General features: G+C 45.9%; 1 protein-coding gene across 2 annotated transcripts in view; it reads right to left on the bottom strand.

Annotated features, from left to right (window-relative positions):
- Positions 1 to 505: 505 nt before the first annotated feature.
- The window catches only part of SMARCAL1 (SNF2 related chromatin remodeling annealing helicase 1), a 47543-nt gene continuing 24661 nt past the window's right edge, over positions 506 to 23387 (bottom strand). For both annotated transcript variants that reach the window (XM_080933324.1, XM_080933323.1), the window contains exons 11-18: positions 21090 to 21230; positions 18537 to 18752; positions 14574 to 14644; positions 11704 to 11806; positions 6501 to 6683; positions 5064 to 5164; positions 3890 to 3986; positions 506 to 814 (exon numbers count right to left, since the gene is read on the bottom strand). In XM_080933324.1, coding sequence (XP_080789450.1) covers positions 587 to 814; positions 3890 to 3986; positions 5064 to 5164; positions 6501 to 6683; positions 11704 to 11806; positions 14574 to 14644; positions 18537 to 18752; positions 21090 to 21230 — 1140 coding nt within the window. In that variant the 3' untranslated portion in view covers positions 506 to 586. The remainder of the gene's footprint in view (positions 815 to 3889; positions 3987 to 5063; positions 5165 to 6500; positions 6684 to 11703; positions 11807 to 14573; positions 14645 to 18536; positions 18753 to 21089; positions 21231 to 23387) is intronic.

Here is a 23387-nt window from a genome sequence, read left to right as displayed (position 1 = left end):
GTTGCTTTAATCAGAGACTGACAAACTACGAGCCATGCGCAGTATCTGCCTACTACTTGGATCTAAGCTTGTGACCTCAGAATGTTTGTTCACACTTGTGAGGATTTCAAAAACTGAAATAAAATTCATGATGAGAAAAATCAAAATTTACATTTCAGTATCCATAAACAGAACTTTCTGACTTGCCGTCACTGCTGCTTGTCCTGTTGGACAAACCCCACAAAGGCTTTGCCTTTAGTTTAGAGGGTTAATACCTTGGACAGTGTCTGTACTAAGGGATGCTTAATTTAACCATCGTATTAACTGAAAATTTTAACTAGATTTTGTAGGAAGTACCTCGTTATTTAAGAATGTAAATTATGACTACTCTAAGCCACAGTATCTTTTAATCCAGCAAAGCTAACATTCATTAAGCCTCCCAGCAGGCCCTACCAAGGAACACAGGAAGAAAATTCTGGTATTTACTGGCCTTGGACTCTCTGCTGCACTACAAAAGGAATACAGGTTCTTTAACAAAATACTTTATTTCAGTGAGTCCATGATTTTTTGAATACTTTCCTTTGTTTCTTTTCTTTCTTTGACCCTTTCAAAAGGGAGAGTTAAAGCTATCCCAGTTATCAAAGAATTCAAATCTCCTTTTGTTTGGTGGACTGTCTTCCATGGTTTCCTCATCTAAGATATCCCCCAGATCCTGGGAGATTACTGAAGTACTTCCTAGTTCAAAGGTCTCTGCTGCCTCCAGGAATTCCATGTCACTTCCGTCGTCTTCAAAGGACTGCTGGAACAGGTCATAGATTGTCTTCTTCCTTGGGTCCTTTATTAGAGAAAGAAGAGAACATGTAAATGGGAGAAGCTAGTCCAAGCACGGACCCCAGGACCACACTAAGGTGAGATTGGAACTACAGTGACATCAGACTGGCGGTAACCAGTGACCTGCAGAGATGCTCACCCTCCTCTGTCTAATGTGCTTCTCATTGGCTAGAGATAATAAAACAGAAAAGACCTGCTCTCACAGGAAACTTTATGATGGGAATGGCCTTTTCTTCCTAATTTTCCATAATATTACAATAGCTCTAAGTCTTTCTAAATGGAAGTTATTAGGCTGTAATTATCTTTATGATACATCATGCCTCACTTCTGGAGTGATCTGTACTTGTGCCTGATGTTAAAGCTACAGATGATCAAAACACATGCCACAAAGATTTGTCCACTGTTGGCTGACAGGCTGGATCTAAACTCTTAATGCTGACTATCTCATGGTGTAGGGATACATTCTTAACATCACGGTGGCAATTCACAGACCCATAAAGCTGTTTAAAATCAGATTCGAAGTAAGAAGCTTGGTTCTATATCCCCAACACAGCTTGTCTCCCCACTTTACAAATCCACCAGTGTTTCCATAATCCCTCGTCTTGAAATTACCAGTTTTTTTTTTTGACTCAAAAGGCTTATTCCTGCCATCACATTTTCTTAACAAGTTGCTTTAAAAAAGAATTTTTAAAAAGCATGTGTATATATGCCATGTATATTGGTGCCTAAGGAGGCCAAAGGAAGGCATCAGACTCCTGAAGTTAGAGGAAGTTACAGAATTATAGGCAGCTGTGAGCCCAGTGTGAATGCCTGGATCTGAACTCTGGCCTTCTGGAGGAGCACTGAACCATCTCTCCAGTTGCCACCCCCTCCTCTCCAGTTATTTGTAACTGGAGCCACACCCCTTCCTTGGCATATGCAAACACTACCAAAGCTCAGCTGCATTTCTGCCTGATTTTACTCCCAGACAATCCTTTAGCAAGATTGTCATTGTTGAGTCACAAGCTCTCTTATGTCCACCTCAAGTCTGAAGTAGCTTCCCTGGCTTTCTGGCTTTGCAACTAGGTCTCAGCCTAACTATTCCCTGTTTCTTAATAGTGCTCCTCAACACTGATAAACTGATCACGGAACATATAAGAACTCCAGATTATTCCGTTAACACATGCCCCAGGACCCCAGCCTTCCAAAGACGATTAGGCTGAATTTAGTATATGTGCTCCCAAAGGATACACTCGTTGGCCCCTTTGTGAGACATTGCAGTGTGAGGCACCTGGGCCACACTATTCACACACCTGGAGCACGCACAGTTGGCTGGAAATGACTTCCAAGATCAGATTCTTCTTTCATTTGCCCTCTCGAAAGGAAGGCTGTTTGACTGAACACATATGTTTGCTTTTGTCTCCATGAAGGAGAAGCTTTAATGAAAATGAATACGGAAGTCTCACATCACTCTGCACTTGTATTTTAGGCAAAGGGTTTTCATGGGTTCAAAGTTTCTGAGGGTAAGGCCAGGATGAGAAGGGTTGAGGACAATTCTTCAGAAGCAAGCCTTTCTTTTCAAAGGGCATCAGTAACTTAGGTGCAGAGTCACCACCCTATGAGTGCCAGCAAAACTTTCAGGTAAGGCTATTTTACCAGTGTCTTAGTTCCTGTTTTTGTCAGGGTGTGGTGATTTGAATAGGAATGCCCCCCTAGGCTCATGTGTTTGAATCCCTAGCCCAGGGAGTGGCACTATTTGGAGGTGTGGCCTTGTTGGAGTAGGTGTGTCACTGTGGGTGTGGACTTTAAGACCCTCACCCTAGCTGCCTGGAAGTGAGTCTTTTCCACTTGCAGCCTTCAGATGAAGATGTACAACTCTCAGCTAGGCCTGCCTGGATGCTGCAATGCTCTTGCCTTGATAAGGACTGAACCTCTGAATGTTGTCTTTGTAAGACTTGCCTGGGTCATGATGTCTGTTCACAGCAGTAAAACCTTAACAAGGTCCTTGAGTTCAAGACCTGCCTGGGTGATAGGATAGCCTAACTCAAAAGGGCAATTATTCAGCGGTGATGGGGGATGGAGTAGGGGGGTTGAAATGTAGATAAATAAAATAACCAGTAAAAAGGCAGTCATTCCAGTAATTACACACACATGTACACACACATGCTGCTCAGATGTTGTAAGCACATGCTCTACAGAATTTCATTCACGCAGTTCTGAGGGAGCATGGAGTGAATGTGGCAGGGGTGGATGAAGCCCTGAGTGATTCCGCAGGGTAGACTGCCATGTCAAGGAGCCACTGCCTCAGACTCATGGAAGTGGCAAAGCCGCCAAGTGTGAGTGCCGACAGTGTGCAAGAACGAGCATTTACAAACACATGCCCAGTCCCCCCCCCCCCCCAGGACTGAAATCTGGGACTGCGCCTCATATCAGCCCCCACCGATGTTAGCTAACTTCTCAACGCTACGCACAGTAAACGCTGTGAGCTGTTAGCTTGATTTGTAGTATCTGTTGCTTCTAGCAGAGTGAGCATAGCCACCTGATCCCGGCTTTTCTGTGTATCCATCCTTTCTCTCTTTCCTAGTCACCCCGGTTATCTAGGTTTCCAGGACCAAGCCGTGTAATGTGCCAAGGATGGCTGCATCCTCTCTGGCACCTTTTAGCATTCGAGCATCATGGGAGAATTCCCTGGTCTCTTACAGTTTTTACAGGGAGAGCTGGTGTTACAGAGAAATAGTCAGTTGAGGTGGAAAGACTTCTGTCTCTGGCTGGTTTCACATGCCTTATGCCTACACTGGATAGTTCTGTGGTATTGCTGTCTTACTTATGGGGACAACTAAAGTTGCCATGGGGAATGTCCTTTTTCTCATGGCCTGATGAAGGAGAGCAGGTCAGTCTTGGCTTTGGAGAGCACATGAGGAGCAGCAGCAATCACTACCAACCTCTTCCTCAGAAGGTATCACACAGACAAACAGAATGAATGCGGGCCCACCCGTCCACCGCAGAAGTGACTGACACCTCCCCCCTCAGGACCCAAGAGCTAGGCAGCCAGCTCGCTGCCTCGCTTTATACAGGATGAGGAGTCATACGCTAGCATCACCTTGTAGAGGTAGTCAGTAGATTCCGTCATTTCCGAGAAATTGGTCTCAGAAAGCCCAGCTTCCCCCAGAACTTTAATCTTCTCTTGAATCAGAGGCCTGCGGGCAGAAATGAGCTGTAGTGAACACACCTCTGCAGGATCAGGCTGTCTGGCTGAGACCCCTTCGTTCCTTCAGGCCTGTGAGGTGGTAACTGAAGCTCATCTTTCCATCTCAGACCTTCCTGAAATACTTGCCCTTGTCTCAACTGCAAACAGTCCACTCTGTTCCTACTACCGGTTTCAAAATTCCATCTAGTACGGTGTCCAGGAAATAAATTCTGCTTTATTACAGTAGAAATCAGAGCTTGCTGTTAGAAGCTGCCCCATGAGCAAATCCATTTACCAAGAGAGGAAGCAGGGCGATCGGCCTGCACTGCAGAGGTCAGGCGCCACAATCACCGCTGAACACTGAGAGGAGAGTGGGTGCTAATGCGATTAACCGAGGAACTTCACACCAGGAGGAGGGAAAGGGACTGAGAACGACCCTGGACGACTTTTACAGAGATGATAGACACAAGCTTCAAGGGTTGAAATCTGACTCTGTGGGCCTGGTGGAGCGGGCCTATAATCTCAGCACAAGGGTGAGGCTGAAGGGTCGCAAGCTCAAGACCACCTGGGCCGCAGAATGAGGATTGTATGGTCAAGCTTAGAGGCAGAGAACTTGCTTAGCATATTCGAGGCCCTATGCTCAATCTTCTGTAACACACACACACACACACACACACACACACACACACACACACACACACACACGTGACTGCAGCCCTGCCGTGAAGCACTGCATGGTTAAGAATAGCACTTTCTCTGTGCCTAGCCCTGACAGAAGTGACCATCACATCACATATCACAAAAGAGAAAATAATACTGTCCCCATCCTAAAAAGTGCCGCAGCTGAGGACAGAATGTTCTTGAGTGAACTCCAACTTAAGTTCTTCCCCCTCTTGGACCAGTGGGAAGAGTCACTTGACTATTCTTACTGACTTTACCCTGCACCCTGCAAGTCTCCAAGGAACGCTGGGGTCAAGCACAGTGTTGGGGAGCAGTCAGCCATTCATCCATCACTACCTGGTCTCAGCAAAATCGTAAGTAATGAAGGAGCAAGAAAACCTTATCCACGACAGCCACCCAGGCATACCATAGGTAGTCATCTGCTGTGCCTTTTGCCACCAGGTAGTGGACGCTCACAGAGTTTGTCTGTCCGATGCGGTGCACGCGGTCCTCGGCCTGGATCAGCACCTGTGCGGCCAGGGAACAAGACAAGGGGCCTAAGTAAGTCCATCCCATTACAGTGAGGGGCATCTATCCATTAAGCCCCACTGAGCTGCTTCTATCAAACATTTCCCCTCTCGTAAAACTGAGAGACTCTAACAAATCTTAGGGCCTGGTATCTGGCAGAAATCACGTTTGGGCTCTGTGCTAGGGCTTGTGGGTAAAGCACGGATACAGGGTCTGCCTCCAGTCTGTGTGCTAGAGGACAAATGACAGAAACGGGCACACTTTCCTTTCTAATTAGACGTTTCACAGCGGTTTGAGAGCGCTTGTTCTTGCAGAGGACCACAACCATATACAATTCAGTTCCAGGGGATGTGGTACCTTCTTCTGACTTTCAAGAGGCACCAGGCAGTCAGGCGGTACATTGACACACATGGAGGCAAAATAATGATGTGAAATAAAAAATGTATCTAAGTATATATCACATCCACCAAAGGGATCCTGGTGGAGGTTGTTTTCGAGTGCTGATAAGCTCCTTAGTAACCGGAACCAGGACACTGTTTAATGAACAGCCGAGACCTTAGAGCCCACCAATCATTAAAGCAATAGCTGATATGTGCCCTGTAATAGCAACATGTCAGAAAACGACAGACTCGTTTTTTTTTTTCTGAGACTCCAAGAAATTTTTCTAAATTCTAACAAACATCTTAGATCTGTTGCTGTCCCAGCGCTCAGTTACCAGTCACATCAGGGACACAAGACGCTGAGCAAACACCCGGTGCTGTCACTCTTTCTGAGGCCCCCACTGGCAAACAGCTCAAAGGGACCATTAACGAGGGGCCTGGGCGAGCGCCTCTGAAGGCTCAGCTATACAGTTCTGGATCTCTGCTTGGGCTTTTGGCGCCCACTTTCCTTATGAAACCTAGGACTTTCCTAAGTCTCTGCAGCAGTACGACAATCCTGCAGGCTGCTGTGAAGACTTGCAGTGCTTGAAACAAATGAACAGCGGCAAGTACAAACTCGGGTGAACAGAGACAGAGGACAAAGTGCGAGGGCACGCTTGCAGAACACGTCACCTTCTTTGAAAACATTTACTTTCATGTGTATGAATGTTTTGCCCACACGCATGTGCACAACACGTACCTGGTACTCACGGAATCCAGAATAGACAGGGACTGAAGTTACGGATGGTGGTGAGCCACCAAATGGGTGCTGGGAATTGAACCCAGGTCCTCTGCAAGATTAGCCGGCGTTCTTAACTGCTGAGCCATCTCCCCAGCCCAAGAATGTGTCATTTACGGATCTTGTATTTCTCAGCGCTGAGAATGCTCAGGGGGTGCTGGTCAACTACGTTCCTTACCCCTGGGTTCCAAAACAGCTCTGCAAACACCACCAGATCAGCGGAGGAGAAGGTGAGGCCCATGTTGGCGGCTGTGATGGACAATACCGCCACTGTATGCCCTTTGGACAGCTGGAACTGCTGGCACAGATGCTCCCGGTCTGCTGAGGGGGTGGAGCCATCAATCCGGATGTGCTGAACGTTCTGTGTGACAAAGGGGGCAACTGAGTTGCTACAGTAGCCAGGGGCTGCCCGGCCAGCTCGTCTTGGTAGGGTCCACGGACAGGACCGCTCTACTGCTCACCCTCTAATTTCAGGGCCGTCTCTTCTTTTACAAAACTGAAGGTTGGACTGACAACTGTACAAGCACGTACTGACGCCATCAGGACACCAACTTTGTTACAACTCAGAGACCTGCAGATTTCCCATCCTACCTGTGTATGTGTATGTGCATGCACAGGAGTGTGGGGTGGGGGTGGGGCTGTGGGGTGTGTGTGCGCCCATGTCTTTACGTGGATACTCATTCCACACGCTTTTATCAGCAGGGCTTTTAGGTATCCAACTCCATAACGATGGTAAATGGTTCCTTGATCACAAGGTCCTTCTGAAGCCATCTGAGAATTGACTCCCTACCTCTCTCTTCCCCAGTGTGCCTACCGCCCTGCCCCCAACCTGTGCAGTACCTGCACATCCTGCATTCTGAGGTGCTTAACCTATAAGTGTTACATAAATGTGATTTATATAACATGATGCCTTGGGGCCACGCTGTTCCGTCAGCGACATTCACTGTAGAGTTGTCAAGTGTTGTCTTATCAGCGCTCACGGTACTGTGGAGCGACATCCACATCATGGCACGTGCCCATGATCCCATGTACACACACTGGGCAGACCCATGGGGGTTAGTGCCCGGAAATCTGATAGGAATGTTTGTGAACAGGCTATTCTGTGTGAACTTAAAATTTTGTTTCTTTGAGGTTGCCTTGAAACCAACTTCTGGATTGTACAATAATTGCATGTTTAGTCTGGAAGCTTCTTTAAGAGGCATTTAAAATATTACATAACGTTTAAAGAAAATTTATATTTTATTTTTCACCCAAATCATACTATAAACTGCTAAAATATTTTTAAATTTATGTGACAATAGATAATTTAACTGTTCCTCTCTCTCTCTCTCTCTCTCTCTCTCTCTCTCTCTCTCTCTCTCTCTTTCTTTCTTTCCCCCCACACCCCAAAACAGGCTTTCTTTGTGTCTTAGAACTCACTTTGTAGACCAGGCTGGCCTTGAACTCAGAGATCCACTTGCCTCTGTCTTCCCAGTGCTGGAATTAAAGGTGTGCCCCACCACCTCCAGCCCATCTTTCTATCTCTACAGATTAAGGAGTTACCCGATTTTCTTCTAAAACACAAAGAGTTGGTATTTATTCATCTACAGGCAAATTAAAAAAAAAAAATCCCTGTAGTGTATCTATGCAGTGAGGCTTTACTTAGCAGTAAAAAAACTGTTTATAAAACAGTGATGAATCCCAGTACAAAAGACACACACACACACACACACACACACACACACACACACACACAACACGTCCCTAAAAACAGAGTACATACTGAATGGTTCCACACTTTTGCCAAACTCCAAACAATGCAAACCAATCAAGAGTGAGGGCAGAGCAGGTCAGCTCAGCGCAGACAGAGGGGCAGGAAGTGGCAAGGGTCGAAGGACAGCAAGCCAGGGGGACAGTGGGTCAGAGGGGGCTGCGTTCACTGTCTCATTAAACGGTGCACTCGATGTGTATCTCCCACAGCAATGGTGGTTTTAGGTTATAAAACTCAGATATCGTAGCAAAAGGAAAAAGAGCAAGATTCCTGCTGTCATTGCCAGGCTTCTTTGTGATGGACGGGTCAGAGCCACGCCAGCCGGCTTCATCCTCACCATCAGTGTGGCAGCACGCACTTAAAGCCCTGGCTCATCCTAAAGGAAAACAACCTTTTTCTGAGTGTGGTGGCATACGTCTGTAATTCTAGCATTCAGAGGGTGGAGGCAGGAGGACTGCAGGTGTGAGGCTCGCCTGGGCTACACCGGGCGAGATCCTGTGAGAAAAAGCTAAGAGCAAGGACTCTGTGTAACTCAGTCACCAGTGGGACTGAGGTCCTTTCTCAGACCTCTCCTGCTTATCTTCTGAGATGACCCTTAGGATAACAGCTAAGGTTCCTCTTAAAAACCGAGTTTAGTTGAGCTCTGCTTAGTCTCGCAGGTCTCTCTGGTCCAGCTGTTTGGGAGGCTGACAAGAGAGGGCCACAGGGTCAAAGCCCTGTCTGGACAACTCAATGCAGCACTGTATCCAATTTTTAAAAATTAAAAACAGGGGGCTAGGGATGTAGCTCAGAGGTAGAACACTTTTAACTCTTGAGCCATCCATCCAGCCATGACCAGTGTGTTTTTTAAAACAACCCATTTTAGTATACTTATTTGAAATCTATGTATTGTACTAAACTGCTATACATTCGAATAGTTTTGTAATAAATTGTCTTTGGTTTCTTGAAAACCCAGAAGCTCTTCCAGAGAATACAGATTTAGCTATTTCAGCCTGTTCCCGAACCGTTTTGTATGCAAGAATCAAACCCCAGAAGGTTAAAGATCCACCTCTACAACTTCCAGATACAAGCTCCAAGAGAAAACCTTCATAGCCTTACTTAGTGAAAAATTCCTCAAATCAGTCACAAAAACTGTAAGCTACAAAACAAAACATGGATAAACTTGACATGTAACTAAAATGATAAATCTTTTATTCAAAATAAAGTTTACGAAGTAAAAAAAAAAAAGACAAATGATTAATATCCAGAATTTATGAAGAATTTCTTTTAGTCAACAAGAATAAAATAATCCAACAGAAAAATAGGCCAAAATAGGTGAAAACAGGATTCTCAAAGAATAAGCCAAACTGACTCCCACAACCCCCCAAAATCATATTTTCCTGGTAGTCAGAGGAACTCAAATGGAATCAAGAACAGAATCAGAGTTCCTTGACTGGCCTGGCAAAAGTAAAAGTGTAAACATCTGATGACATGAAGGGAGCACGTGAGCTCGGGGCTGCAAGGGTTAAACATGGAGCAACGTGAAGGGAGCACGTGAGCTCAGGGCTGCAAGGCTTCTTTGGCAGGATAATAAATCTGAACAGCTACCGTTAACAGCAACCCAATAAAACTGAAAATGAGTCTGTCCTATGACTGTGGAAGATCACGCTTGACCACATACAAGGTGCATAGAAACACACAGCACACACAGGAACTCCGACACTACTCTGTAGCAGTGTATGCACTACACACCTAACTATATGTTGTACCTTATAGAAAATCTCAGAAGCAATGTGGGGTGACAGCAATGGCAGTTACTTACACCACCCTCCTACTGATGCAAATTCATTCATAGAGACCAGATTTAGGAGGGGAGGGACATCCTGACGGCCATTATTGGTTGTCAACTTCTGGAATTAACTAAGACCCAAGTGGCTGGGCACACCTGTGAGGGGTTTTGTCTTAACTGAATCATTTGAAGTGGGAAGACCCATTTCTAGTCTGGATCTTCGAGGTGGGAAGATAAACCTTTAATCCAGATCATTTGGGGTGGGAAGATCCAGCTTTAGTCTGGACCACACCTTTTGCTATATAAAGGACATGGAGGAAGGAAAGTCCCTCTGCCTGCTGGCTCTCACCAGCAGGTCCATTCCCTCACTGGCATTAGAGTCTACTTCTGTGGGATTCTGGCATGGACTGAAGACCAGCTGGGACATTCTGTCTTGTGCACTGAGCATCTACTGGGCTCTTGGACCTTCTGTTCATAGGTAAACATTGCTTGATTAGCTGAACCACAGCCTGTAAGTCATTCTAATAAATCCTCTCTATCTATGAAGGAATCATTCTGCAAGTTCTGTTCCTCTAGAGAGCCCTGACTAATACAGACACACACGAAATTCAAGACAGGGCCTCTGGGGACTGAAGGAAGGGAATGAAATTAGATTACTAACTGGGGCCAAAGTTTTAATTACTTAAAAAACAAGGGCTGGGAGGATGGCACAGTGATTAAGAACGTATTTCTGCTCTTACAAAGGAACCGAGTTCAGTTCTCAGCTCCCATATTGGGTGGCTTACAATTGCCCATAATTCTAGGCTCTGGGGGATCTAATGCCTTTGGCCTCCACAGGCACCCACACACATACATGTAATTAAAAATTAAATAAACCACCCTGGACTGCTGACACAGCCTGTCATCACAAGTAACAGGAGTCCAAGGCTTTTGGTTCAAGCCATAGAGTGAGTTTAAACCAACTGCAATAACTTAGCAAGACTCTGTCTTAAAAAGGGGGTGGGGGAGGGCTGGAGAGATGGCTCCATGGTTAAGAGCACTGACTGCTCTTCCAGAGGTCCTGAGTTCAATTCCCAGCAACCATATGATGGCTCGCAATCATCTGTAATGGGATCTGATGCCCCCTTCTGGTGTGTCTGAAGATAGCGACAGTGTGCTCATATAAATAAAATACATAAATAAATCTTAAAAAAAACTGTATAGAGGCTTGTCACATGCACAGTATCTAAGAGATCCTGGACTCAATCTTCAGCATCACAAAGATTAAGCAAATCTTTTTTAAAAAAAGAAAGAAAAAAAACCCTGCTAAGTCTTGACATAAATACAGTGAGTTTTCCTTTTTCAGCCTGAGACAGAGATGCACAGGTGCTAGATGTTTCTCCATATTTTTTAACACTGTAGAAGTGCAAGTAGTGAGGAAGATGAAGGGAATCTGTGATCCAAAACTAAAGCAAAGATCAAGAGTGAAAACTACGGTGTGCCACATTTTAGTGCTCCCTCCACCTCAGAGCTCCCTCCGGACAGCTTGTGTTCACTCTACCAAGATCCACCAAGTGGTACTGAAAAGCCAGACACTACCTTGTTCCACTTAAAAAGGCTCCTGGGAACAGTGAGGCTCACCGTGTCAGGAATGCAGAGAATGGGAGGGCCCTGGACACCTAAAACAAGGCTCCTGCTTACAGGATGACAGTGCACCCTGCGTGCGAGGACACTTGGCCCTACAGTGTGTCAACTGCTCAGAAGGCCTTCAGCAAGCTGTCTAGAAACCGCGGCCTCACTTCTTTATGTAGTCCTGACCCAATGCTGTGCAGAACAGCCTGACACAGAAGGTAGATGTCAAGACCTCCCAGACTTCAGACTTACCTTCCTCTCAAGCTCCTTCACAACTGCATCCAGAATCACCTTATGGTGTGCAAACACTAGGAACTTCTCTCGTCCACTCTCCAGAAGGTCCAGGATATATTCACTATATTCCAATGATAACAAAGCAGATTAAAGCCTGACTGTAGTTAGTTCTGTCCTCTTCTGCCCACCTCCTCCCTCTTCTGAGATGTATCTTTCCCCCTTTACTCACAGCAGATCATATGGACAGAGGAAAAGGAGGTAAAGCATCTTCTGGCCTGTTTAGATAGGGTTTTCTGCTCTAGTCATCTTACATACACAACCTGCATTCTCTGTAAGCAAGAGTGTGTTTCTGGTATGTTGCTATGTGGAATTCGTGTCATGTAGATTATGGAAATCAGCAGCTTTCATGTTGGTTGCTATGACCAGTTTAATCTGGTTTTAGTTCAAACCTAAAAGATTAGGTTAGAAGATTCTCTACACAAATCCCTGTAAGCTCAACGTTGAAAAGTAAGTGATAACTGAGAAAAGACGTTTAGGGGTGACTCTCTTCTTCCTACTGAGACCACAGCTGGCCAGAGCCCACGGTTTATCAGTGTTAATGTAGGTTTTTGCCAGACAAGAGAACACGGTGGGAGGATTCGCTTGATCACACATTAATTTCCTTCTCTTTCCACGATATTTGCTTAAAGATCTATTTATTTTATGTATGTCAGTTTCAGACACACCAGAAGAGGGCATCAGATCCCATTACAGATGGTTGGGAGCCACCATGTGGATGCTGGGATTTGAACTCAGGACCTTTGGAAGAGCAGGCAGTGCTCTTAACTGCTGCGCCATCTCTCCAACCTGTTTGTTTTTAATGGTTGATTAATTTAATGTGTATGAGTGTTTGCTTTTCATGTATGTATACACATGAGTGCAGTGCCCACAAAGGCCAGAAGAGGGTGTCAGATCCCCTGGAAATGGGGTTCTATACAACCGTGAGGAGTCCCATGGGTGCTAGGAACCAATCTGGGTCCTCTACAAGAACAGTGAATGCTCTTAATCACTGCGCCATCATCTTTCCAGCCCCAACTGTGTTTTTTCCTAACTTTAGTATTATTATTTTTTAATCTACAAACCTTGGGTTTTAAAGGCAGAGGGCCATTGCTGGGAACCACTAGGGTAAAGAGTCACTCAGTTAGCTCTATTTCTCTTGGATTAGCACACAACCTCAAAGAAGAGTTGACCTGTATAGGTAACTATTGCTCACTTCTTGGGACACCAAAGCCCTCACCCAGGTATGGTCATCCTTCCTAGGCAAAGGGGCTCGTCTAGGTGGAGGAGATATGGCTCTCCTTGGGAAGGACAGGTCTCAACAGATTCCTATAATACAGACAGGGCTATAAACTCAAGTGGACTGTGCTGCAAACATCTAAGAATTATTTTCAAACAAAATTACATCCGACCAAAGTATCAAATTAGACTCCAATTTGTAACCAGTGTAGGATCTAATTATTCTGAGAGACATACAATCTGCCATGACAGACGTGGAAGTTTATTGTCACAGCATTGAAAAACCACAGGGTCACAAACCAGCTTGGCTACCTCATAAAAACCTCTGCTCCTTTCAGTTTTCTCTTGTCATTCCCAGAATGGACATGTTTGCCTGCTACAATGTAGTTGTCTGTTTCACCAAAAGATGTCCATTAAAAAGAAAACAGGCAGCAGAATAAAAAAACAAAACAAAACAAAAAAAAAAAAAACAACAACAAAAACAAAAAAGACAAACGGGGAAGAGAAAATTGTTTTTTCTTTTATGATCCACAATCTAATTTCTACTGCTTAGATGTGTGTGACTCAGAGGTCTAGAAACTTGCAGGAAACTTACTCAGTATCAACACTCTAAAATGGGGCCAATGTAGTGACTCCCAGAGTTCACAAAAAGGCTCCAGGTGTGAAATACATTGAGGCAAAAATTGTTTAGAAACAATAAAGCACAACACATTTCTGCTGGGATCTGAGAAGGTATTTGTTAGGTCTGGCCCAGGCTTCTGAGGCTTATGAGATAGTTCAACTTAAGCTTGGGATGTGGTTCCATGCAGTGTGCTTGCTCTGTACAGGGCTCTGGGTTTGAGCTGACAATGCAAAAAAAAAAAAAAAAAAAAAAAAAAAAGAAAAGAAAAGAAAAGAAAAAAAAACCTAAACCCAATACCAACCAATCAACACATGAGAATTTGTTTAATGGTTACATTTAAGATTCTAAGGGAAATGGATGGTTGTTTACCTAATAACTGAAGAGGCACCCCCACAGACCCTGGAGGGACGGGGGCAAAGAACTGTCCCTTTGTCATCTGATACGCAGCAGAATATAAGAAATGGCTTAGCAGGGTCGGTCAGAGCATGGGGGGTGTGGGAGAGGAGTAAAAGCACCAAGCATGTCAAGCATGTTTCGTTCTCTATACACAGATCTGTCTCAGAGCCAGTGTGGCACTACTCGCTCACACGAAATATGCTTTTATTGTGAGTGGACCGTGCACTCCATTATCCCGCCACACCACGTGAGTGTCAAGCGATTAAAAACTCAGGCAAAGTGCACATTGTCAGGATTGCCTCAAGTTTCAATGGCAGTAAGGTTGTGCATGTGTGTGCCTGCGTGTATGGTGGCCACATGGCAACATCAGGCGTCTTCCTTAGTCTTCCTAATGACCTCAGGCCATCTTTGTCCCCCACAGCTGGGATTACAGACCTGTGCCGTGGCCCTGGCTTTCTATGCAGGTGCTGGGATCCGAGCTCAGCTCCTCATGCTTGTGTGGCAAGCACTGTGCGCACCAGCTCCCTGTCCCATCCCCTATTCGCTGCTTTTAAACATGCGCCTGAGCCAAAGGTGAACCTCGGTGACGACTTACACGACACATGGGATTTTAGCTTCTGCCGTCTTGTTGAAGAAGACAAGGAGAGCTTCTTTCTGCTGCTGTTTCTGTGGAGAGGGAACGGGAGTTTAACAACCCACTCTTGGTGCTCGGGAATAAGCTGTCCCAACTGGAGAGACCGTGAACGTCCCCCCATCTTAGCGACTACTGTATTCCAGCACATTTTAAAACTATTACTCATGTAATAGTTTCCAATTCTTGTTTTAAAGTACACATATTAAGGCTGGAGTGATGGCTCAACAGTTAAGAACACTGGCTGCTCTTCTATAGTACCCAGGTTCAATTCCCAGCACTCAAGCGGTGGTCCGTAGGCATCTGTACCCCCAGGCTCTGGAAATCTGACACCCTCTTCCAGCCTCTGCAGGCACCAGGCTCACAGGGTGTACACAGGTATATGTGCAGACAAACCACCCATACATATAAAGTAAAGAAACGAGGGGTGGCGAGGACGGGGCACTGGCTCAGCAGTTCAGAGTACTTGTGCATGCAGAGGACCCAGCCAGTGTACAGACAAAACATATACACAGAACACTCACGCATAAGAAATATGAAAAAAATCTAATAAACTTAAAAAAGCTCATTTGCTTATCGTGTATTTAATATATATCTAGTTATAGTTTCTATATTTTATTTTATAACAGGAAGCTATATATAGGCATATAAGGTATATTTTACATAGAATGCCCATGTACAGGGGTGTCCTTTGACTTGCACTTGTGTGCTGTGGCATGTAACTGCCCCCAACATGCATGCATAATATCTTAATATACAAATGTTACATGCAAAAGTATATAAAATCAAAGATAATTATTTTAAAAGAAGGGTAAAAAAAAATAATGACAGCACTACTCATGACGGCCATGCAGTATTCTGAGAGATACCCATGTAGTAACTCAGAGGTGAGGCTCGCCACGCGCAGTCTCATTGCCCAGATGAGGAGCGTAAAGCGGAGGAGCACTGAGGTGGCTTTAGTGGTCGCACTTCTACTAAACCGCAGGAATAGAAACTGTTTCTCAAATATCTGGGCTTGGAACCTGAGGGTGGGATTCAGTAGCCGACACATAAATAAAGCACCAATGCCCAGAAGTCACAGTGGTCCCTAAGTGCCACCTGTACCAGTGCTTTCTGTCACTCTGTACGGCACACAGCCATTGTACTATGGACGCTGTATTTCCTCCTCTTTTTACAGTGCTGGGAATCAGACCCAGGAACCTGCCTGTGCTAAGCGACTATTCCAGTGCTGATCTAAATCCTCAGCCACGGTACACTTTAATGTGGGAGAAAGCAGTAGTTTTATCTTTAAAAGGAAAAGAAAAACTTTCCCAAACCGAGTAGAAATTGAGTATCCATTAACGGTCTCTAGCTATGGGTAAGGGACTTTTAAACAACTTGTATTCTCTGATCCTGAGTCCTAGACTCTTATTAAAATAGATATACTGGAGTTCTCAGATTTCTATTCTATGTTAGACACTTGACTGGATTGCCAAGTAACAAGGGAGAAGCGATGCCTTCCTTGGGACTCTGCATGGACCTTTCATTTTCTTGCTTCTTTTGCGCATCAGAAAGCAGTATTAGACAAGGACCATTAAAACCGGCTTTCCTCAGTGAGAACAGCTTTCATTAGAACAGATTTGAATAAATGGCTGCTCTGCCCTCGCTTTTATATACAGAAGTTAGAATAATGTCTTTTAGATGGGAAGGCGTAGAAGAAAAGAACCAGCCCTTGACAGACAGGCCAGTAGGGCTTGATGGAGTAACCATGACATAGGCTGAGAGGTACCTGGGGCTGAAAGTAACAGTAACAAGGGGACTTCCTGCAGAGCCACCCGTCTCCTTACCCGACTAACCAGGCAAACATGGTCACCTCATGGACGAAGGGTTTTTGAAGCTGGTGGTGTCTTGTCTGTGTTCACCAGTCTCCTGCCAGCCACTGCTGCTTCCCCTTTCTGAATGAAGTTAGACACTGGGCTTCCTTGAGGACTTCAGGGGATAGAGAGCGGAGCTGGACTGAGAGGGGCTCTGGGCTCTCAGCCGGACGCTCCAGGGACTTGACCGAAGCCCAGGCTTCACTTTCATTATTTCCAAAAGGGAGGGAGAACTACTCCGTGTCTGAGGGAAGGGTGACTGTCACCAGCAGGCAGAACTGGAGGCAACTGACACTAACCTTTGCACCTCCAGCATCCTGTCCTACATGTAGAAGCATTAAAATATCCCCTCAAAGGGAAGGGATTTGTATGGGTGCTTAGAGGTATGAAATGCCCAACGTTTCTGACTTACCTGAAATTCCACTAATAAAATATTAGTTTGGTATGAACTCTTAGGAGTCACATGAAGTGCATGTGAAGTTATGCACCACGATTAAAAGCGCTATGCACACTGGTGCAGGTTTAAAAGCTGTTCATACAACCCGCTGAACCAACACTACAGTTCCCAGCGCTTTTCATTCTTCTTCTTCCTCATGGATGCCCAGACCAGCAATGTGATCTTCAATCTCTCTCTCTGTGTTTGTCTTGTTTTTTCTATTTTCTTGGTTTCTATACCAGATGCTCTCTAGCTAGTTCCAAAGGCAGGCCATGTACAAGGAAGAAACACTAATGGCCTCACTCCAATCACACACACAACAAACCACCATTCTAACAAAAACAACAAAACTGTACCATTGGATCTAAAAATGTTTGCCCAGATTCTCTTGGTTCACAAGGTTTCCTATCCATGTTAGGCATTAAGGCGCACTTCAATCCTAGCACCTAGGAGGTGGAAGCAAGTGACCCTGGGAGTTCCAGGCCAGCCAGGTCTACATAGTGAGACCCTGCCTAAAAGCCAGCTATGGGCTAGGGGTAAGCTCAGTGGTAAAGCGCACATGAGCAAGGCTCTGGGTTTAATCCAAAGCGTCCTCCCCCCACAACAAGAACAGCAAGGGGAAGATAATACTTAAAATTTATCAAGTCTCTATTTACCGAAGTTTATTTGTAGAAGTCAGAGAAAGACCACCGAGACTAATTTTTAGTGACGGAGAACCCTGCGACACCAAATTACAACTTAAGAGCACCACTGTTCTAACTAGGCATAGCTGCTAAGAGACAGAGGCAGGAGGGCTGTAAGTCGGAGATCAGCCTGTGCTACAAGTAAGACCTTGTCTCAAAAGAAAAACCAAACTACTATCAGCACAACAAAAAAAGAACATGAGGCACTGTGCCCACATCAATGGAAAACTCTGCACAGGGAATATCCCCGCTTCCTCTGGGTATTCAGTGTATTACATGCAGTTCAGCACACACTGAATACGGTATGACAACCCACCAGGGCTCCCTCTTTCCTGCCCAATTTCTTAAAAGCTCCCGGCCAATCTTGCTTCTCCCTCCGTAGGCAACACTAAAAGCATCTCTCGTTTTACCTCTGGCCGTTTCTGTGTTGTCGTCAAGTCGGGGAGGCTGGTGTCACAGCAGTGTCTGACTGCCTTTGTTTGGGGGAACTATCAGGGCCCAGATATTAAAAAACTATAAATGCTTGTGTATTTCTTTTGCTAGTCAAAATTGTAAGGCTTTATCCCTAAAGACAGAAATCAAGCGGATACAGAGTTCTGCAGAGCACTCTGCAAAACCCGACATGGAATAAGAGTATGGAACAGAAGCCGCCAGCAGAGCATCGTGTGTGCAGCTCTAAGGTAAACGGCATGAACGGCCCTGTGGGCCTTTCCCTCTCTGAATACCAATCCCAGCTCCCGACAACCCAAGATACGTGGCACGAGGCGACAGCAGTGCTCACATGCTCCCTACACTGAGCAGGTCAGGTGAGGAGTGCCATGGTTGGCTCTGCTTGCTTAGGGAGGCGGGAGAGAGAACAGAAAGTCGGGTTCGGAGAACTCCGCGCCACAAGCGCTTTCAGGAGGTAGCTTTCAGGAGGTCGCCATGGATGCGCCCGCTCGCAATTCACACTCACGGTTGTGTCCTTGGTCATTTCTCTGGCTGCTGCGTCCAGGGCTGCCTTAGCCCTGCTGCTGATCCGACCAGGGTTGACCACCACCATCTTGCGTTGCTTGGCCGGAAGCTGGGAAAGGACGTCAGATTTGAGCCGCCGCAGCATGACCGCCTCCTCCAGCAGCAGCTTCAGCTCGCCCAGGTTGGAGGAGCCCGAGTAGTCCCAGCCCCACGGGAGCTGAAGAGAAAGGGGGGATGTCTGTTAGCTCCAGAGCGCACTGTCTTTTTAACACCCCACTATGAACAACTGAATGGAGTCCTGTCGAGACAGACGAGGGCAGAAAGGGTGTGGGAAAGCCAGGATGAGACCAGCCGAATATTCCTGTCGCAGCAGCCCACCATTTGAAACTAACATTCCTAGCAGCTTAAGTGACTGCTGTTTCGGTTTGGAGAGCCCAGAACATAGGTTTGTGCTGGTCTGGTTAAAACCAGAGCAAAGTTTTGGAAGCTATCCCTCAAAGCATGGTCCCCTCGATAGGGAGCTCCTTGAGAGGTTGAGGGCTCAGATCCTTATCTCTCTCATATAGCTGGGGAAAGTGTTAGAAACTAAAATAATTCTCCTGGCATTGTAAAGCCTTGGGTTTCAACACATCACAGCAACCAATCTCCAATCACCAATTAACCAATCACATCCTATCCTTCCCTAGTAATCTTCCTAGAAACGGGCTAGTTTCTACGTGGACCATCAGTGTCCTCCAACACTACCTTCCCCTGAACCATGAGCCGGCTGGTGAGGAGCTGGGCTTGCTCACTTCGGAGGAGTCAAAGGGCGGAACGCAGTGCTGGAGACAGGGTCTGCTAGGCTGACAGGAGCTAGTCACGGGTGAGAGATAAACTGGTCCAGTGTTCCTTCACCCCTTCCTTCTGTCTGTCCGCCCTTCACTTCCTTCCTCATTTTCTTCCTTCTGTCCTCTCTCCTTCCCTCCCTCCCTCCCTCCCTCCCTCCTTTCCTTCTCTTTTTAAAGGCAAATTCAAGGGAAGTTCTTAGCAAACACCTCCAGACAGCTACTAGATAGATAGTAGATGAGTTTGGAATAGGCTGCTTTCTCCAGTGAGGGCTCTTAGTGCATAAATCTAGGGGGTGGGGAAACCACTTGCCCTCTGGGATGTACTTTAAAACAATCTTGGGAAAATGTGCATATATCATAATTAATTTGGATATCTTTCTCCCAAGTTTAATATTCTTACCTCTTAACATTATAGGTCAACACTGAATAATACCAAAATGTTTACCCTGGAATAATCCCATTCTAATGGGGGTCTCAAGCAGTGGGCTGGGTGGAGAGGAGGGTATAAAAAGACAGACGCTGTCTACACCCGTGACTGAGGTGAGGAAAGTCGAGTGAAAAGGAGAATAAGCCAGACTTGAGGACAGTGCTTTAGAGTGTCAGACACTGGGGGGGGGGGGGGGGGGGTCCAGACACTGGGGATGGAGGACTGCACAATCCCAGTCAGAATAATGAACCCCACTTTCAGTTCTTCCAGCTCATCCTCAGACTAGCTAGTTGAGGAAGGAATCCTGCTCAGAACGCAGATCATCTGCAAACAGGACTGAGGCAAGCATCACTCGGAAATGAATAAACAACTGACTCTGGAAACGATCATGGGGAGTGAGCTGCTGACTGAGTTAACGAAATATATGGCTTTTAAAAACACTCAACAAACAAGGAGCCACCTCAGTAACCACCTAATGAAACAGTCTGCCATTAGCCCTGCAAAGCACTGTAATTCACATTATATGTACTTTGTGAGTAAATGGCAATGCTTCTTTTTTAATATCTGAAGGTTTCCTATTTTAAAAGTAGTTTTAAAATATGCAGAGCAATCATGAATTTACACGGCAGGGACCCTCACTCACAGACTGTCATTTCTCCCAAGTGTCGGTGTCTCCGATGCAAACAGGCATTCGCTATATTTGCTATTGGATCATAAAACAAATGACTAAGGTCTGAATTGGCGAGGGTTTACAAACAGTGAAAATGACTGCATAGCATTTCTGCTTGCAGTTACCCTCTGCCATCCTTGGAGAACTGGAGCTGCACAGACAGCAGGCTTGGAGTCATAGTCGGAAGGCTGGCCTGTGGGTCGGGGGCGACTGCCCCCCCTGGAAGAAGCCCTCCCAAGGCAGCTTGCCATCTTGCTCCATTCTATGTGCTCCCAGGTTCTCTGTGGTCTTTTGTAGAGAAGACTTCCTCCCAGGCCATTATTCCATCTGCTTGCTAGGCTCTGCCCTTCAACCTGCCTCAGTGCCTTTTCTGGGGCTGCTTCCGGCTTGGGGCTTCCTTCTGCAGCCCCAGCTCTGAGGCTGGCACAGGAACTGTGAGCCGGACCCAGACAGCACCGCTCAGAGCCCCTCACAGCTGTGGGGGAACTGCTGGAACCTTCCTCAGAAAACACTACCTGGTTTTCTGGCCCATTTCTTGGTTCATAGCGAGAAGCAGAAAGAAAAGTGTCAACATGAGGGTGGGGGGACGGGGCATGGGTGAGGGGGAAATGGAGACAAGAGGATGAATACCCGCTTGGCGTCACAGTAGCGAAGTCCGAAGGCATGGAACTGAGGGAAAAAGGTTGGCTTCACGGCGATGATCTGTGTGTAGAGCTCTGAAGGCCGAGACATGGCGGGTGTGCCAGACAGTAGGATCACCCTCTTGGCAACCTAAAGACAAAACAGACAAAGATGTTCTCGACACAGGCAGGAGGAAAGGACTATTATTCCTGTAAGGAATTCCCTAATGCAAAATATCAAAAGTGCCACAATGAGGCGGTTTGATGTCCCTACCCCGACCCCAGACGGCTGCAGCAGCCCCACCTCCTGCTTCCTGGGCTCTCTCACTGCTGCTGGCTGACTGTTCTCAACTTTATATACTTATTTTTTCTGAGTGTTCGCACAAGGACATGCCAGTGGAGACCAGAAGCCACGGGATTCGTAGCCTCTGGAGTTACAGGTAATTGTGAACAGTCTGGGTGCTGGAAAACAAACTCACTTTGGGAACAGCAGCAAGCATTCTTCTCCACTGCTCCGTCGCTCCAGCCCATTCTCACCTTTAAATATGTCAGACCTTTCCTTCACCAAAGATGGCGAAGACAAGCCTTACTCCAGAACTCTGTGGTCTTTAGATCAAGGTACTCTAGCCGGAAAAGGCCACACGCATTGCAAACACCGAACCATCTGCTGATGCAAGCACTTATGTGTAAACTGCCATCCCTTCAGCGTCCTCCCTCCCCCTAGCTGCTGTCACAACTTCTGCTTCTTCCTCCTGAACTCTGCACTGTGGCTCCTGCTAGTTCCTTGAGATTGTGAAGGCTGTTCCTGGTTGTCAATGTGACTACATCTGGAATTAACTAAAACCCGAATGGTTGGGCACACCTATGAGGGATTTTTTTTTCCTTTTCTTAAATCAACCATTTGAAGTGGGGGAACCCACTTTTAAGCCAGACCTTTGAGATCTATAAAATGGCCACACTTTCTGCTGGTAGCCCACATAAAGAACATGGAAGAAGGAAGCTTCCTCTCTCTTTGCCTGCTTGCCCATACCCTCCTCTAGCAAGCCCATTCCTTTGATGGCATTATAGCCTCCTCTGTCGGGATTCTGGGGTCCACCCAACAACAGCTGAGATATCCAGCCTCAGGGACTGAACAGCTACTGGACCCTCCATTACACAGCCACTGCTGGAAGAGCTGAACCACAGACCATAAGTCACTCTAATAAATAGACATACACATATGCACATACACACACACATGCACATACACACACTCACACACATGCATACACACACACACACTCACACACATATACACATACAACACACATATACACATACACACTCACATACATATACACACACATACACAAATAACACATATATACATACACATAGACATACACACACATTCACATATACATACACATACATACATACATACATATACACACATAGATACATACACACATACACACAACACATATACACAAACACACAGTACATATACACACATAATAACATACACACTTGCACATACACGCTCGCGCGCGCGCGCGCGCACACACACACACACACACACACACCTCATCCTGTCTGATACAGAGACTGAGGTGGGGCTGTCTTCCTACTTGCTGCAGCACTTTGAAACTCGCACAAAGTAGTCAATCAATGTACACTACATGCTAAGAAAATTCCTGAGGGATTCAGCTTTGGAGCAAAGCAGAGGAGACAGCAATAGGCCTGAATTTCCTGCAGAAAAGATTTCTGAAATTCAAGTTAAATTTACCATAATGACCCTATTGGTGCCAAGAGGAAATGACAGCAACAGTCTGTGTTGAAGCTTCTATCAAGCATTTAAAATTGTTTGTGTGCATTATATGTACATGCTCATGTGTATACAGGTGTGCACATGTGTGGTGTGGGCACTGGGGCCGAGGTCTACACCATGTGTCTTTGTCGATCAGTATTCCTTATTTTTGGAGACAGGGTCTTTCTCTGTCTGGCTAAGCTGGCTGGGCCTGTCTGGCTAAGGGACCTGCCTGACTCTGCTCAAACCCAGTGCCAGGGATCCAGACCCAAGTTTCCATGTTGGGGTGGGAGACATTTGACACACTGGTTTTCTTTTGTTTATTTTAATTTTTAAACTTTTGTTCTTAAAGAATTTTTTATTTATTTTATTTATATGAGTACACTGTAGCTGCCTTCAGACACACCAGAGGTGGCATTGGATCCCATCACAGATGGTTGTGAGACACCATGTGTTTGCTGGGACTTGAACTCAGAACCTCTACAAGAGCAGCCAGTGCTCTTCACCACTGAGCCATCT

This window comes from Micromys minutus, assembly GCF_963924665.1.
Source record: "Micromys minutus genome assembly, chromosome: 19".
NCBI classification, from domain to species: domain Eukaryota; kingdom Metazoa; phylum Chordata; class Mammalia; order Rodentia; family Muridae; genus Micromys; species Micromys minutus.
Note: the sequence above shows the minus strand (reverse complement) of the source record. Positions and strands in the feature narration are given on the sequence as shown.